This window comes from Carcharodon carcharias, chromosome 2 (assembly GCF_017639515.1).
Source record: "Carcharodon carcharias isolate sCarCar2 chromosome 2, sCarCar2.pri, whole genome shotgun sequence".
In the NCBI taxonomy this organism is placed as follows: Eukaryota; Metazoa; Chordata; class Chondrichthyes; order Lamniformes; family Lamnidae; genus Carcharodon; species Carcharodon carcharias.
In genome coordinates, this window is record NC_054468.1 from 219,175,689 (window position 1) to 219,193,255 (window position 17,567).

A 17,567-nucleotide genomic window follows, 5' to 3' on the forward strand; every position below is an offset into this window, starting at 1 on the left:
TAAGGATATATTTTTATAAAGATTTGACCATTTCTTTTCATGTATAGAGATCAAGAAATGATTCAGATTGCTCACCATCTATTGAAGATCTTGTACCTATTATTAATGACCAATCAGAATATATCCAACATTTGGAGGCAGAAGTCAAACTTTTCAAGGTTGGTTGCATGCATACTTATTCTTCAAATGAATTATTCCTTGAGGAGGTTGGGGAAGGGACTTAATATGTGAACTTGGCAAATTTTAGCATGTTCATCAGAAAGTAAAAGCTCACAATTATTCTTTTCTTAGACATGATGCTCCCGAAATTGCTTGTGGCCATTACCCTGAATATTTATTCTCATTTTGTGAACTGGAAGTCCCACTAAATATTTATTAATTTAGGAGTAATTAACAGTTCTTCAGAATGTAAGATAAAAAGCTATTATGAGTAGAAAAAGACCATTAGGCCCAAAATTGAGCATACTGCATCTGAAATGGCAACTCGTAATTGTACAAAATCTTTAACACAGAAAACTTTCCAAGCTGCTTTGCAGAAGGGGAGAGAGAAGTTTAAAATGATTAATGAACCATAGTGTACAAGTTATAACCGAAAGCTTGGTCAGAAGGGCAGGCCGAAAATCGAGGGAAGAATAATGAAGTGAGCAGCCTTTTAAATAACAATTATGACAAAATTAAGATTTTTAAAAATCTGTATTAGGTTATTGATTTGTTTTCTCTATTGCTGGCTACAATAAACACAATTAATATTAATATTGAGGTCTTGCTCAGTACTTTTAACTCAGAGTCACTTAATTCTAATTATTGGATAATTCATTTTTTATAAGTGGGTAACTGACATTGAATTGTCAGGAGTAGAAAGCATTATTTAATCTGCCAGGCTGAATTAATAATATTATAGATTTGGTTTCTGTCAAACAAAGGTCGTTCAGTGTGCTAATGTCTGTTCAAGTCTTGGGTTCCACTATTGTTTTCTCATCAATTTGGAAGGTAAAAAGCACACTACAGTTTGCAGCAAATGGGAGATTTGCTTATGAAATCATCAGTGATGCTGAACCTGATCACAACACCCATTGTAAAACACACAAAAGAGTAAATTGAATAATTGGTGACACCTGAATGGAATCAATATCCTGATTCAGAAATGAACCCAATACATTGACAATTATTTCTGATATTTACAAGAAATGGAAACATCTCTAAATAAGCCTGTTTAAATTGAGAGAGTATGCATAGCATGACCCATTCTGCTGCATAAACCACTATGCTTTGTCCCTTCTAGGCATTGATTTGAAATTTGAAAATCAATGTTTCTTTTGTTTCAGTAATTTCTTGAAAATTAAAAATATCAAGATAAAAGAGGATGGAATGTGCTTCTTTGTGTAAATATTCTATGGGACTATTTATACTCCCCAGCACGTTCATCAGAAAGTAAAGGCTCACAATTATTCTTTTCTTAGACAGGATGCTCCAGGAATTGCTTGTGGCCAGTACCCTGAATATTTATTCTCATTTTGTGAACTGGAAGTCCCACTAAATATTTATTAATTTAGGAGTAATTAACAGTTCTTCAGAATGTAAGATAAAAGGCTATTATGAGTAGAAAAGTCTTGAGTACTGTGGTGATACTTGGCGTTTAGCTATTGATATTTTGAATTGCCAGGTTTCATGGTGTATTCTCTATTTTGCGAATGATATTGTTTTTTAGGTTACTTGATTACATTTCTTTAATATTTTGCCATTCATCTGATAAAGGCTGTTCAGGCTATTTTTAATTCTGTCCCTTTCTTCTGAACCTCCTACTTCTCTAGGACCCTCTGCTGATTGCAAATTTAGATTTTCAGTATTGATTTTGTGTAAATGGTAAAACTTCCAGAAAAACCTATTTTTCAGCAATTTATTATCCAATTTGCAGCATCTTTTTCATCTGGTTATTTATTGCATGTACAGTGTAAGAATTGTACAAATTATATTAGTAATGACGTGCATGATTAATGTTTTAAATTCTTGAGATTAGATGCAAGAGTTGTCATGTGATTGGAAGAAAGCCCTTGTTTGATTGGAAAAGGCGGTCTGGCTTTTCTGTTTTATAGAAGTTATGTGGTGTTGAGATGATGTGCACAAATGTGTTCATTTGCCAAGGAGGTTGTGATATGGTGACGGGTTATTTGCTAAGATCCAGTTCTGAATCCTTTAGCATCAGAGAGTCTACATAGGGTGATTTCCTGGTTCCCTGCTAATATACATGGGGATGATATCTGTGTAACTTGCTCTTACATTAATGAATTGTTGTTAATGCAGTAAAGTGACCATCCTATTCCTTTTTTTCCCCAGTTTCACCCAGCCCTGCTTGTGAGGAAGGCCTTGGACCTTTGTCTATTGTCTTCCCAAAATGACAGAGTTGAGGGCAATACTTCATTGAGAATTTGCATTCTACCAGTCAAGTACTATACTGCTCTAAATGCAGACACCGTGAACTGCTTGCCACAGATCACTTAGATGTATCACCTCCCATGATAGATCAGTTGGCTTATCCAATGAGTAGCTGACCAATATATGCAAGAAGATCACACAGGTTTGATTCCCAGCCAGTGCAGTAGAGCTGCTCATAAGAAATAGGAATAGAAATAGACCACTCAGCCCATCAAGCCTGCTCTGCCATTCAGTAAGGTGGTGACTAATCTGATTGCGGCCTTAACTCCACTTTCCTGCCTGGTCATCATAACCCTTGACTCCCTTAACAATCAAAATTCTGTCTAATTCAGCCTCAAATGTGTTCAATGACCCAGCCTCCACTACTATCCGTGGAAGAGAATTCCAAAGACTAAAGATCCTTTGAGTGAAGAAATTCCTCTTCAGGCCTGTCTTGAATGGAAGACTGCTTATTTTGAAACTGTTCCCTAACTCTAGATTCCCCCACAAGGGGAAGCATTCTCTCATCCTTTCAAATCCCCTCAGTATCTTATGTTTCAATAACGTAAGTATTGGCCCACCTGCACAACCTTTCCTCATAAGCTTCATCCCAGGAATCAGCCTAGTGAGGATAGGGAGTGGAGTTATAATAGGAGGTGATGCACATACAAGTATGGAAGGAAAAACCAAGTCAGTCTGGAAGGCAGAGCGTATATAATCAAGTTAAAGCACAAGGGAGCATGGCATGGCTGGATGGCATTTAATTTAATGCAAGGATGCTTGCAACTAAGGCAGATGAGTTGAGGGTGTTGATTAACACAAGGGGATACTGAATGGCAGAGCAGGCTTGATCTGCTGAATGGTCTATTTCTGTTCCTATTTCTTATGAGCAGCTCTACTGCACTGGCTGGGAATCAAACCTGTGTGATCTTCTTGTATATATTGGTCAGCTACTCATTGGATAAGCCAACTGATCTATCATGGGCGGTGATACATCTAAGTGATCTGTGGCAAGCAGTTCACGGTGTCTGCATTTAGAGCAGTACAGTACTAGACTGGTAGAATGCAAATTCCCAATGAGTTATTGCCCTCAGCTCTGTCATTTTGGGAAGACAATAGACAAAGGTCCAAGGCCTTCCTCACAAGCAGAGCTGGGTGAAACTGGGGAAATAAAGGAATAGGATGGTCACTTTACTGCATTAACAGCAATTCATTAATGTAAGAGCAAGTTATGCTTGCTATCACAGAGACATGGTTGAGGGAGGGGCAGGACTGGTAGCTTAATATTCCAGAGAATAGAATCTTCAGACAAGACAGGGGAGGGGTGTAAAAGAGGAGATGGGGTCACAATATTGATCAAGGAGTCAAGTACTGTAATAAGGAGGGATGATATTTTAGAAGGTTCCTCGAATGAGGCCATATGGGTAGAATTTCAAAACAAAGAGGGGACAATCACCTTGCTGGGGGTATGCTATAGACACCCAAACACAGTGAGTGATAGAAGGGCTGATGTATAGGCAAATCTCAGAAGTGTAAAAGTAACAGGGTAATAGGGGATTTCAACTTGCCCGATACTAACAGGGATACACAAAGTTTGAAAGGCTTAGAGGGGGTGGAATTCTTAAAATGTATGCAAGAGAGCTTTTTAAGCCAGTACATAGAAAATCCTAAAAGAGAGGGGGTGGTGCTGGACCTAATTTTAGGGAACAAAGTCAGGCAAGTGATAGAAGTGTCAGTGGGAGAGCATTTCGGTGATAGTGACCATAACTCAGTAAGATTTAAGGTAGTTATGGAAAAGAAGAAGATGGACCGGAAATCAAGGTTCTGAATTGGGTGAAAGCCGATTTTAATATGATAAAGATAGGATCGGGTCAAAGTGGACTGGGAGCAGCTACCTGTAAGAAAATCTACATCGGGGCAATGGGAATCATTCTAAAAGGAAATAGTGAGGGTGCAGGGCCAACATGTTCCCATTAGAGTGAAGGGTGGGACCAACAAGTCCGGAGAACACTGGATGTCGAGGAGTATACAGGATTGTTTAAGGAAAAAAAGGGAAGCTTATGGTAGATACCAAGGACGCAAAACAGCGGAAGGCATAGATGAGTATAAAAAGTGCAGGGGGTTACTTAAAAAAGAAATTAGGAGAGAGAAGAGGGGGCATGAAAAAACACGCGGGTAAAATAAAGGAAAATCCAAAGACATTTTATAAGTATATTATGGGCAAGAGGATAACCAGGGAAAGAGTAGGGCCCATTAAGGACCAAAATGGCAATCTCTGAGAGGAGCAGGAAGACTTAGGTGAGGTTTTAAATAAGTACTTTACATCTGTATTCACTATAGAGAAAGACGGTGTAGGTATAGAAATTAGGGAGGGGGACCGTGATATACTTAAACAAATTAGCATTGAAAGGGAGAACAAATTAGCATTGAGAGGGAGGAGGTATTAGCGGTTTTAGTGGGCTGAAAAGTGGACTCCCAGGCCCAGATGAGATATATCCCAGGCTGCTGTGGGAGGCAAGGGAGGAGATTGCAGGGGCCCTGCCATTAATTTTCATATCCTCTAAAGCCACAGGAGAGGTGCCAGAGGAATGGAGGACAACTAATATCATACCATTATTCAAGAAGGGATAAACCAGGGAACTATAGGCCAGTGAGTCTAACATCAGTGGTAGGGAAACTTCTGAAAAAATTGAGGGACAGAATTAATCTCCACTTGGAGAAGCAAGGATTAATCAAGAATAGTTAGCATGGGTTTGTCAGAGGGAGATCATGTCTAACAAATTTGATTGAATTTTTCGAGGAGGTGACTAGGTGTGTGGATGAGCTTGGTGCAGTTGATGTAGTCTACATTGACTTCAGTAAGACTTTTGACATGGTCGCACATGGGAGACTGGTCAAGAAAATAAGAGCCCATGGGATCCAGGGCAATTTGGCAAATTGGATCCAAAATTGGCTTAGTGGCAGGAGGCAGAGGGTGATGGTCGAAGGTTGTTTTTGTGACTGGAAGCCTGTGTCCAATGGCATACCGCAGGGTTCGGTGTTGGGTCCCTTGCTGTTTGTAGTGTACAATAATAATCTGGACATGAATGTAGGAGGTATGATCAGTAAGTTCGCAGATAACACCAAAATTGGTGATGTAAATAGCGAGGAGGAAAGCCTTAGACTACAGGACGATATAGATGGGCTGGTCAGATGGGCAGAACTGTGGCAAATGGAATTTAATCCTGAAAGGTGCTAGGTGATGCATTTTTGGAGGACCAACAAAGCAAGGGAGTACATGATGAATGGTAGGACCCTAGGAAGTACAGAGGATCAGAGGGACCTTGGTGTGCATGTCCACAGATCCTTGAAGGCAGCAGGACAGGTAGATAAGGTGGTTAGGAAGGCATATGGGATACCTGCCTTTATTAGTCAAGTCATTGAACACGAGCTGGGAGGTTATGATGGAGCTGTATAAAATGTTAGTTAGGCCACATCTGGAATACTGTGTGCAGTTCTGGTCGCTGCACTACAGGATGGATGTGATTGCACTGGAGAGGGCGCAGAGGAGATTCATCAGGATGTTGCCTGGTCTGGAGCATTTCAGCTATGAAGAGAGACTAGATAGGTTGGGGTTGTTTTCCTTTAGAGCAGAGAAGGCTGAGGGGAGACCTGATTGAAGTGTGTAAAATTGAGGGGCATAGATAGGGTAGATAGGAAGAAACTTATCCCCTTAGTGGAGGGTTCAATATCCAAGGGGCATAGACTTAAGGTAAGGGGCAGGAGGTTTAGAGGGGATTTGAGGAAAAGTTTTTTCATTCAGAGGGTGGGGGGGCGGGTGGAGGGTAATTTGGAACTCGCTGTCTGAAAAGGTGGTAGAGGCGGGAACCCTCACAACATTTATGAAGCATTTCGATGAACATTTGAAATGCCATAGCATAGAAGACCACAGGCCAAGTGCTGGAAAATGGAATTAGAGTAGATAGGTGCTTGATGGCTGGCACAGACACGATGGGCTGAAGGGCCTCTTTCCATGCTGTAAAACTATGACTCTATGAACCTTCTCTGAACTGCTTCCAATATAAGTATATCCTTAAGTAAGTATATACTTGGGTTACTCCTTAAGTAACAAGACCAAAATTCACAGTACTGTCATTACTCTACTCTCACCAATACCCTGTACAGTTGCAATTTGACTTCCCTATTTTTACTCTCCTTCCCCCTTGCAATAAAGGCCAACATTCCATTTACCTTCTGTTATGAGTACAGCCGATGTTAATTGCTGTGCAAACCAAATCCCAGAGGGAAATTTGGCTTACGGGTCATACTTTTTAAATTCGTATTCTGAAAACAAGAAGGGAATGTACTGATCTCAGCAGTAAGTAGTCCAGTAACACTTTTTGGGATTTTAAAAATTAAAAGTAAAAATCTTATTAACAAGAACAAAAGAAAACTTAAGCATACAATATTACAGTTATACAGTTAAACCTAGTTTTATGAAACATTCCATCTGAAAGACACTCTACTTGGTCAGACCCATAAGGAAACAGCTTCTGGGCAACACTCCCTTATAGATGTTTAATTATAAAAATCCAGTAATATTACCCATGGCAAACTTTTGTGGCTCTAATAAAGGCATACCACATGACCTGTAACTCTCTTCCAATCTGCTGTGAAAATCTAAACTTCAGAATAAAACTGCATTTTATAGCCCAAGACTTTTCTGGCTTGACTGAATGGCTGTTTCACACCTGCATCTTCTCCCAACTCAGCGCCACAGCTCAGCAGCAATATCTCACAGCTCCAGCTCAACCACCCAACAACTCAAATAGCTCTCCACAGTAACTCTAAAATATCTTTTTTCCCTTTTATCTCAGGTTCCATTGTTCTCACACCTCTTTGAAACTCAAATCCTTTAAAATATAAGATCTCTCATGTTTCCATCTTGTCCTTGCTTTCGGGTCAATAAAATATAATACCTCCTTTCTCTTTCCCTGCGGAACTTCTGCAAGATGCAAACATGTTTCTTATCACCTCCAACTTCCCTTTGATATTCAGTCAAACTCTCAACTTATCTAAAAATACAAATGTTAGATCCAACCTATTTACTTGTACCTCAAACCTAACACCTCTATCCTTTTTCATGTTTTAAAGCTACTCCCCAGACAACCTGTTTCCAATTAATTTGTGCCCAGCTTAATTAAGTCTCTCACAAACAGACACACACACACTCAGCCCTTTTCACAGAATAACAGTATTCTGCAAAAATATTTTAAAAACATCCTTTTCTCACACTTCCTAATTACTTGCTATACCCCCATGCTAATTTTTCGTGATTCATATACAAGGAGACCCAGATCCCTATGTCCCGCAGCATTCTGCAGTCTCTCTACATTTAATAATAATCTGCTTTTTGATTCTTCCTGCCAAAGTGGACAATCTTACATTTTCCCACATTATATTCCATCTGCCAATTTTTTGCCCGTTCATTTAACCTGTCCATATCCTTTTGCAGAGTCCTTGGGCTGGATTTTCATCCTCAAGCCAGGTAGCAGGAGTCAGGAAAATTCCCAGCTCAACCAACCCGCACTGGGAGAAAAGACAGTGAAAGATGGGATTTTCATTATGGGGTGCAGGCGCAGGCTACAGTTGGGCCTGCTGATCCAGAAAAAGGATTGGAGGCAGCCGTGGGCTGTCGGGTGCCGAGGCGAGCCATTTAAAAGGCCTGCCTCAGTGCTGTAGGACTTTGTCCCAGTTATAATGAAAAGAGTAAAGCCAATAGCTGTCAACCCTTACCTCCCCCATATACTTCCCATGTACCATCCATGCCATCTCATGCTCCATAAGTGCTAACTGAGGGAAACAGAAGTTGAATTTTATGCTGGAGGCTGAGGTTCCAGCCCTCATGGAAAAGTTAGGGGTGTACCAGCTTGCGCTTGGCTAGCTTGCCCAATAGACATTAAACAACCAACAGCCCTTTCATTGACTTGAGGTGGGACATCTGTCCCTTACCAAGAGGAAGTGCTGTCTCAAAGAGCTGCTGGCCAGTTGGAGAGTTGGCAGCTCTCATGTTCTAGCAGCACCACCAGAGTGGGGTATTGCAGGGACTGCAGCGAAGCTGAGATGAAGGCATTCAACACTGGGGCCGGGATGTAAGGTGAGTCTGTGGTTTTGCTGGGGCAGTCTGGCAGGCTCCAGTGGGGGTAGGGGGTGGTGCAGCATGGTTGGAGGTTGGAAACAAGTGGGGCAACGGGATAGCCTCCAGTGGGTATGGGTGCCCATTAAGGAGACATCCTGCCACCCCACTGGCAGCCTGGTAACCAGGCATGGACCTCTCCTGCTGTGGGTAAAATCCCAGTGACAGTGGGAGGAGGTCCTTAAGTGACCATTAATTGGTTACTTAAGGGCTGTGAGCAGGCTACCCGATGCCACCTCGACTATTGGTAAAATTGCAGCAGGGGCATGTAGACAACGGGAACATTTGGTATGCTGCCCATTTGACAAGGGAACTAAGATTCTGGCCAGAGCATCTATGGCCTAAGTGAGGAGGGCAACTAACCAGGTATTCCCTTAACCAATGAGATTTAACGATGGGGAAACTAACAGTGAAAGGAGTGAGAGAAAGGGTGAATTCAATGTAAAGTCAGGCACAGAAAGAAGAATAAAGGAAGTTCAAGATTGTACAGAGAGAGAGAGAAAAAGAGACAAAAGAAAAATGGGGGGGGTTGAAAATATCCTTCAAAAATTTGAAAACTAGAATAATGAGAATCCACATTTGTAAGTCATTAATAATTGGCAGTAATTAACAATTATCCTGTCATCAAAATGATACTTAATAATCGCTAGTCCTAAATATCTGCACTAGCTTTAGTTCATATCCACTGCAAATTATACAATGGCTGTACCACAGAAGGAGGCCATTTGGCCCCTCATGTCTGTGTCCTGTACTGCAACTTCATGATATTTAATGTAAGTTAATAGTGAAACAGGCAGAAAAATGCCATTTTTGTGTATCTGGTACTGGAGTGGTGCAATTCGGACCACGTCTTGGTATAAAAATTTAAATGCATATCTGCCACTCTTAAGTTGCTGTACCATTTACACAAATAACATGGAGCGCCATTAGCATCACAATTTTTGACAGTAAATTCTAGTCTATTATTTCATAAAACCTGCTTTGAAACAGAAGAGTATTGAGGTACAAATTTATGATTGTTAAAGGGAATTTATAATTAGGCTTGCAGCCCTCATTCTGCTGGTATTTCCCATACTGATGACTCTTTGCTGAACAAATATAAACAAAGAGAGGAATTTTTAGGAACACAAAAGCCATCAGATCCTACAGATAATGTCATTTAACTGGCTACTGTAGCAAGAATAGTAAAATTGTAAACAAAATTACAATATGATTGTGGAGAGGAATCCTTGTCCCATGTGGCAATTTTGAAGTCATAAAGCTCAAACTGAAATTATAATGGAATGGATGGGGTACCTGTTATCTACAGGTACTGTAAATCGAGGCGTTTGACCCAGCGTATAAGCTTTTTGCCAGCCCTAAAATTTTATGATTTTACATATACTTCACATATAAGTTGAACCTTCCTTTGTAGCCAGGACATGCTATATTCGCATTAGTAGTCAGCCTCAATCTTTCACCCCACAAATGCAAGTTTTAATTATTGGTACCTTAAAACTGAGTATAAGGGATAAAGCAGGTTATAAGTGCTGTGTTGCGTAGATATGTGGGATTTAATATACATTCTTTCTTTGCGTCGGATGCTGATGACATTTCAAAATGGCAACCACCCAGACCCATGCTGGCGGTTCACTTTTATACTCAGTGTATAAATCGAACCCCATTTTTGGAGGGATTTTGAAGCCTGCAGAGGTTGATTTATAAGCCAACATTTATGGTACCTACCAAACATAGGTCTCCTTGAACACCACACAATGCCTACTTTCAAGAAGGGCTTATTTCTTGTGTGCTGTGCTATTTCTGTAAAATCAGGCACATTTTAACTTGCTCTTTTGTAGAAACAAAAGAATGCCAGGAATTTAATCTTCATGTGTTTCTCTGTTTAAAAGAAAATAAAGGAAGTGTTCAGAGATGGCTCGAGACATGAAAAATTGTACATTGAGTTACCTATATCACAAGGAACAATTAAATCTCAAATTTATGTTGACTACATATGCATTAGATTAACAAAGGACCTAGTTTTTTTCTGTCCTTGGAATCCATACAGTCAAGTAATGCCACAATTAACACTTGTTGTCTAACTTCTGCTCACTCTGAATATAGTTATGTGTCCTCCAGTCCACCAAACCCTTGCTTCAGCTTCCTTCTCCATTTCAGCCTTGACATTCCTCTGATCAGCCCTGTCTTTGAGCCTTAGGATCAGAGTTGAGCTTGACCTATTTTAAGAGCTGTGATGGTACTCAGGGTTAACTCTTATCATGGAATGTCAAAATAATAAAAAATACATATTAAGACCTAATGTGGCAGCAATAGAATGATATTGGCACTGCCATGAAATCACAAACAAAGCTGCAATTCAGTATTATTAGTATTTTAAGATGATTTGGTCTTAATACATTGCAGAAAATAACCAGCAGTATTTGACTCTGTATTTGGTATTTGAAAACAATGTCAATGTCCTTGATGAGTCACATGAACCTTATTATTATAAAGAGCACATCCTCTAGCATTGCAATGACAATGGCATTCCTACACCCACAGAACAATGGTTAGCAGTAGTGGGGAATTAATTCCCCAGGAAATAAAATACATCACTTAAAGGAGAAGTATCTTGTTAGGTAAAGGCCATGATAAATGTACTGGACACAGATTTTTCATCTGCCATAAAATTGGAATTTAAAAAAATTATATATATTTTTAAGAGTATTGTACATTGACAAGAGGTTCTGGACAGCTGTTTCATTAAAAGGCTTTCTTTGTCTTTGTGTCAAGGGAGCGACCAAGCAAAGGCCTAACTGATAAATATAAAGTTTCAACAGGAGTCACCCAACTTCCTGATCATATTCGTGAATGAAAAATCTGGTCCGTTATCCATGTCCTAACACAATTAAATCTCATACTTATGATGACTACATATTATGCATTAGATTAACAAAGGACCTAGTTTTTTTCTGTCCTTGGAATCCATACAGTCAAGTGGTGATACACAACGGTGATACAGTCCATTGTCAAACATAAGTTATTCCATTGTGAAAGAAAGACTTTACAATAAGGGCGCCCCATCGTGGCCAACCAAGGAAGTTAAGAATGGCATGAAATTGAAAGAAAAGATGTACAATGCTGCAAAGTATAGCTATAATCCAGAGGATTGAGAAAATTTTCGAAACCTGTAAAGGATCACTTTTTAAAAAAAAAAGTAAAAACGGAGAAATTGGGAGTATAAGAGAAAAAGAAAAATATAAATCCAGATAGCTAAAAACTTCCACAAGTATATAAAAAGGAAGAGTAGCTAAAGTGATCATTCGTCCTTTGGAGGGTGAGATTAGGAAACTAATAATGGGAAACAAGGTAACAGCAGAGATTGAACAAGTATTTTGTTTCTGTCTTCACAGTAGAAGATACATAAAGCATTCTAAGAATTGTAGAAAAGCATTGGGCAAAAGCGAGCGACCAAAAGCCCCTCAAAATTTTCCCATCTTGCCTGTGATGATGCCCGCTGCTGGCCAGATTTGAAACTCTCTCCCTTAGGATAAATGGCTCATTTTCAGGTTGGCAAACTGTAACTAGTGGAGTGCCACAGGGATCAGTGCTGGGCCTCAACTATTTATGATATATGTTAGTAATTGTAAAGAGGAGAGTAAGTTGTGAAGAGGACATAAAGGTGCTAGATTTTCATGGACTCAGGGAGACTCTGTGGTGGGGTGAAAATGGCAGCTTGGACCCAATTCTAGGATTCCAACCCCATCCCTGGGGTTTCTGATTTTTAACAATACCTTTTAAGGCTGCAGGCTGGTTTGGGTCATAAACCAGCACCCTGCATCCCCGAATTGGCTGGTTTCATTGCAGGGATAGACATGTCCTAATCCTCTGCAATTTTCATGGAGTTGGACCAACTTTTCAGAGAGTCATGGTTCAGGCACTTCAGAGGTGTCATGAACCATATTTTTCATGAGGGAATCTTTTGAAAGTTAAGTTCAAAATGTCTTTCTCATGCCCCCCTCCCCACCCCACCCCTGTGGTCTCTAATGTTCCCCATGGCAAGGTATGTCCTCCCATTTCCCCCTATAACCCCTCAAGCCCCCCATGCTAAACAATGACGCTTCCATGCCCATTCACCCACAATTCACTGTATAGAACCAATGAACTCTCTTGTGACAATAGGATGTGCAACAAAAATGCTTTTTTTAAAAAAAAAAATATTCATTGATAGCTTTCCACTTTCTTAAAATAACTCCTTTTTTACTACAGGCCAATAAAAGCTTGTCAATCATCCAGACCCTTTAAGGTATCAATAGCAGAGCTAAGAGCCCAGAAATCCATTACAGTACAGAAACACTTGAGTCTTAGGGAAAATATTGCTTGATTGACAGCTCTGGCTCTCTGATCTTTGGTGTCGATTGCACAATGTTTATTTACACAAGATAAAGGTTTCAAGTGCTTGCACTTTCAGAAACATCGTAGCCAAAAATCCTTTGATCTAAAGGGTGCATGGGCAAGTCTAATTGTCAACAGATGCCATTAGATGCCTTCCCATAACAAAATCTGGGCCATTATATTTCAAGCTAGCAATATTGGAAATTATATTGAGTTCAAAAGTTAATGTTGAATTGAATTTGACATTGGGGATGGACTAAAATATTCTCAGAAATTCCAAGTGTTTCCTGATTTTAAAAATGTTTTACACAATTTAGTCTCTAACTTTATACAGTAACTATATACAACACTTAAGATTTGCACTTCCAGGTGTATGCCATTTACTCAGTACTATAATTTCAAAAATCACTTGGATTATTGAATTTATCAAAATTAGAAATAAATGAACAATATGCTTCAGTTTTTGCCCTTTAAGAAGCAAAGAAATTTAAAAGCCATGTTCAATATTTAGGCCTTGCCCTAAGCCACAGAGTAGTGGCAAAAGACTCCCTTTGTATTTCTACATCTCTGCAATATTAAATCTTCAATCGCTGCAGCAATTACTGAATTGGGAAAATATAGCTTTGTAACTCTAACCCTGTTGCTGTTGAGAAGCAACTTGGAAGTTACCATTGGTAACTCACTCACATATGGAAAAATCTATAGGTTAAAACTGATGAATATAATAGATTGAAAATCTTAACATGGGGCCGAATTTTCCAACTCCCGATGTCATCCTATGTCATCCTGTGTCATTTTATGCATCGGCGAGCGGGCCCGGAGCCCCGCTCAACAACTGGGAAACCCTGGCCATGGTGAATTGTTCAAGATTTCTGACTTAGAAACTTGGCCATTTTGAACAATCTTTCTTTTCAGATTTATTGTGTTAAAACAAATATATTTTTGCAAGAAAATATTTATTTGTATGTAGAAAATATATTGTATTCTATGTTTAAACTAGATCAACTGATTCTTTAAAGTGCAATATTATTAAAAGCAGATGAAAATGTTCATGTTAAATTTAGATATAATTAAGTGTCACCCTTAGAACAGGAAGTGTATGTGTTAATTATATAACTCATCACATATTGTAATTCTTAGGTAAAATAATTTTCATATTGGTTTGATTGTCTGGTAAAATAGTTCTACTGTATTGGTATGTAAAATAAGTAGTGAGAGATACTGCAGCAGGACATTTTTTAAAACTGCCATGAAGACACCTTTTATGTTTTCATCTATTCTCATGATGTGTTATTAATTCGGGTTTTCTGGTGATTTATGACAGTCAAATATTCTATCATATTCAGATATGATGGCACATTTCAAAGTGTGGACAGTTATACAATTTTGATGGACTTATTTTCAAAAGATTCTAATTCAAAATGTAATGATGAATAGTCGCTTGAAAACTGAGCGGGAGAAAACTAAGTATGACTGCACACTGCATTGTGCATATTTCAGTTTTTCAATACATTGATAAACTTTCTTACACACCATATTTTATAATTGATCAATTCAGGAGGAGCTTTCAAGTGTGAAACAACGGGTACAGGTTGTTGTGGTTGAAAATGAAAATCTTCACGAAGAACTGAGATCAAGAGCTGTTCAGGCTACCATGAATGAACCATCTGTCTGTCCTTTTTCAGTAAGTCTGAATTTCCCAGTAGCATGCAGGAGCTAAATGGCATCTTTTGTACTAAATTTAATGCAAAAGTCATGAAAGTCACTTTATTCTTTGGTAAACCATGAAAAATTATATTGCAAATGAGAGTTTCATGGCACAACATTTGTAGTTTGAAATACTTATGTTGCTTATGCTCTGTATGCAGAAAATGACAGTACTAAAACAGTGGCCATTGTTCCCAGCATAGTTTGCATAAATATTTGCATACTTTTCTAAGAAATTAATTTCTGAATTCCACAGCGGCCTGATAGATTGCATTGTACTGAAGCTTTCTTGCACAATGAATTTCTGAACTCAGCCAGATCATCTGAGGTGGATTGCTCTACATTTGTTAGTGGGCTGGTTTAAAAACTGCATAACTTGCATTGTTTGTGTGCTGGGCTGAAGGTAGTTGCTGTGCTTAATACATTAGGATCCCAGAAAGCAGAAAAAAATCAAATGGAAAAGACTGCATAAGGAATGAAACCTCCTTAGCAGAAGGTAGCTTAATCTGTGCCATTAATATGAGGAGGGAGTCACTTTATGTGTGCTATTTCTAGGAGTGCAAAGGGTATTTGCATGCAAAATTAGACTGGTCATCTGGCCTATCTTAATATTCCACCAATAAGTGTACTTATTCTCTGTAATTTAATCCTGAATGCATCTGCAAGTTGGTTCCTAATGGGATATTTACAACAAAAATAAAAAATAATTATGTTTGCAAATTAACTTAGTTGTAATTTGATATTTATGAACACTTAAGTAGGGAATACTGTGGCTTTATCGCATCTGTACAAGGAGATCATGGCTAAACAGGCAGCACATTTTTTTAAGACAGAGTGTTAGATGACTGAGAACATTGGATGGGTACTTGAGGGAAATAAACTTACAGGGCTGTGAGATAGAGTTGGGGAATGGGACTGACTGAATTGCTCTACAGAGAGCTGGCATGAATTCAATAAGCCAAATGGTCTCTTTTTGTCCCATAATGACTCTATGGGCTGCTTTAGGGTATGATTCAATGTTATCTTCTATAACGCAGCAAAGGTTCGTGTAGAAAGTAACCTCCAGAATTACTAATGGGTTCTGAAGCTTTTCAGAGACCCATACTTGAAACAAAGGTTTAGATTATTTTGCTTTTTTGTATTCACCTTCATACTGGTGCAAATCCCATGGGATTCTACAGTGACTGTGCATACTCTTTTTAAAAAAAAAATCTAATTATTTTGGATGCACGCACATCTATTTGGAATTTTCAAGAATGGATTCACTATGGCCAGAAACTTCGGGTCGGCATGTGGGGGCAGGCCCTGCTTGCTGACGCGTAAAATGACGCACAGTGACATCAGGCATGAGTCCCTATGTCACTGCACGTCATTTAGATCTTCAGTTCGGTGGACACGCATTATTGACTGCGCACCCGCCAAACTGTCAAAGGCCTATTAAGGCCATTTAAATAGCAACTTAAATAATTAACATAGCTGCCCGTCCAAACTTAAGGTTGGAGGGCAGGTGAAGAGCCCAAGCAGCCTTTGCATTTATCATGAAACCTCATCCATAGGCAGGATGAGGTTTCATGAAGGTTTTTAAAGTTCAGTAAAAATTTTAAATGAAATTCATAGACATGTCCCAGCTCCTTTCACGTGAGGGGACATATCTTAAAAAACTTTTCTCTTTATTTAAATTTTTAAAAATCAAACTAATCTCCCTGAGGCAGCTCTGTGTCTCAGAGAGATTTCTGTGCTCTTTCATGCATGTGCGCAAAAGATCGCAGGCCCCAACTCAGCCTACTTTCCTCACCCGCACAGGCAGCGCTTGGCACATCCGGTTGCGTGTCACACTGGGCAGGCCTTAATTGGCCCGCCATGTAAAATGGTAGCGCACAGCCGATTGTGGGCGATGATCAGCTGTGTGCCCGGTCCCACCCAGCAACACCCCCCCCCCCCACCCCCAACCCCGGACGGGGAGAAAATTCTCCTCTATACCTGAGACCTTTACCATATATTTTGCTGAATGTGTTCCCACTTCATTTTGTGCCATTGTAATGCTATGGTGCTCTTATAGAATCATAAAGCAATATGGCACAGGAGGAGGCCAAAAAGCCCATCCTGCCTGTGCTGTCTCTTTTGAAGGAGCTATTCAACGAGTCCTAATTCGCTGCTCCTTCTCCATAACCCTGCATTTTCTTTTTCAAGTATATATTGTAAAGAATAAATTTTAATTTTCCTTGGACTGTGGCTTTAAAAACTACCATGGCTGCAGCTTAAAAGAGATGTTCACTGGAGTGGGAAGAAGAAAATCTACAAGGTCACTATCTCCTGGAACATTGTGTGCCAGTTTGGACAGAATAGTGATGGAAAGGAGACCTGGTTTAAAAGTGAATTGCCTAGTGACGCCGTTTTGATTGGCTCCTGACCAAGTTGCCAGGTTCTGTGTGAGGATAGTGCAGTAAATCAGCTCCTAGCCTGAACAGAGGAAAGACCTGAAACCCCTCTCTCCTGTGTTTTGTAAGACTCCAGTAACCCAGCCATTGTAGCTAGCTGACTATTCCTCACATCGCTGTATCCTGCTTCCTTTGAGAGACTCCTGTCAGGAGGAAAAGGGGGAAAAATCATCAGTAGAGACATTAAAAGCAAGTTTCAACCAGAGAACCGCAGACTGGAAGTGGTGGGAGACCACCTCATGTCAGCCATAACAACCTGCAAGGAACTTGGAAGAAAGCAATCAAAGCCAACCCATCTAATCCTGAACTCCGGATTGGTGCTGTTGAACTGTTTTATCTCACCCTTAAAATCAACTGGGGGGTGGGGGATGTTTTTGTTTGTGTGTGTTTTTGTTTGTGTGTAGGAGTTTAAGAAGGGGCAGAGTTTAAGTTATAGTGTTAAAAGTTAGCAGTTCATATTT

The 17,567-nt window shown here is 39.6% G+C and overlaps 1 protein-coding gene across 5 annotated transcripts in view; it reads left to right on the forward strand.

The window, feature by feature from the left end:
* Nucleotides 1-17,567, forward strand: part of sdccag8 (SHH signaling and ciliogenesis regulator sdccag8) — a 414,295-nt gene that overhangs the window by 15,957 nt on the left and 380,771 nt on the right. For all 5 annotated transcript variants that reach the window (XR_005945612.1, XR_005945613.1, XM_041209153.1 and 2 more), the window contains 2 exons: nt 48-158; nt 14,520-14,645. Coding sequence is in view for 3 of the 5 variants with exons in the window: in XM_041209153.1 (XP_041065087.1) it covers nt 48-158; nt 14,520-14,645 (237 nt within the window). In the remaining 2 variants the exon portion in view is untranslated. The remainder of the gene's footprint in view (nt 1-47; nt 159-14,519; nt 14,646-17,567) is intronic.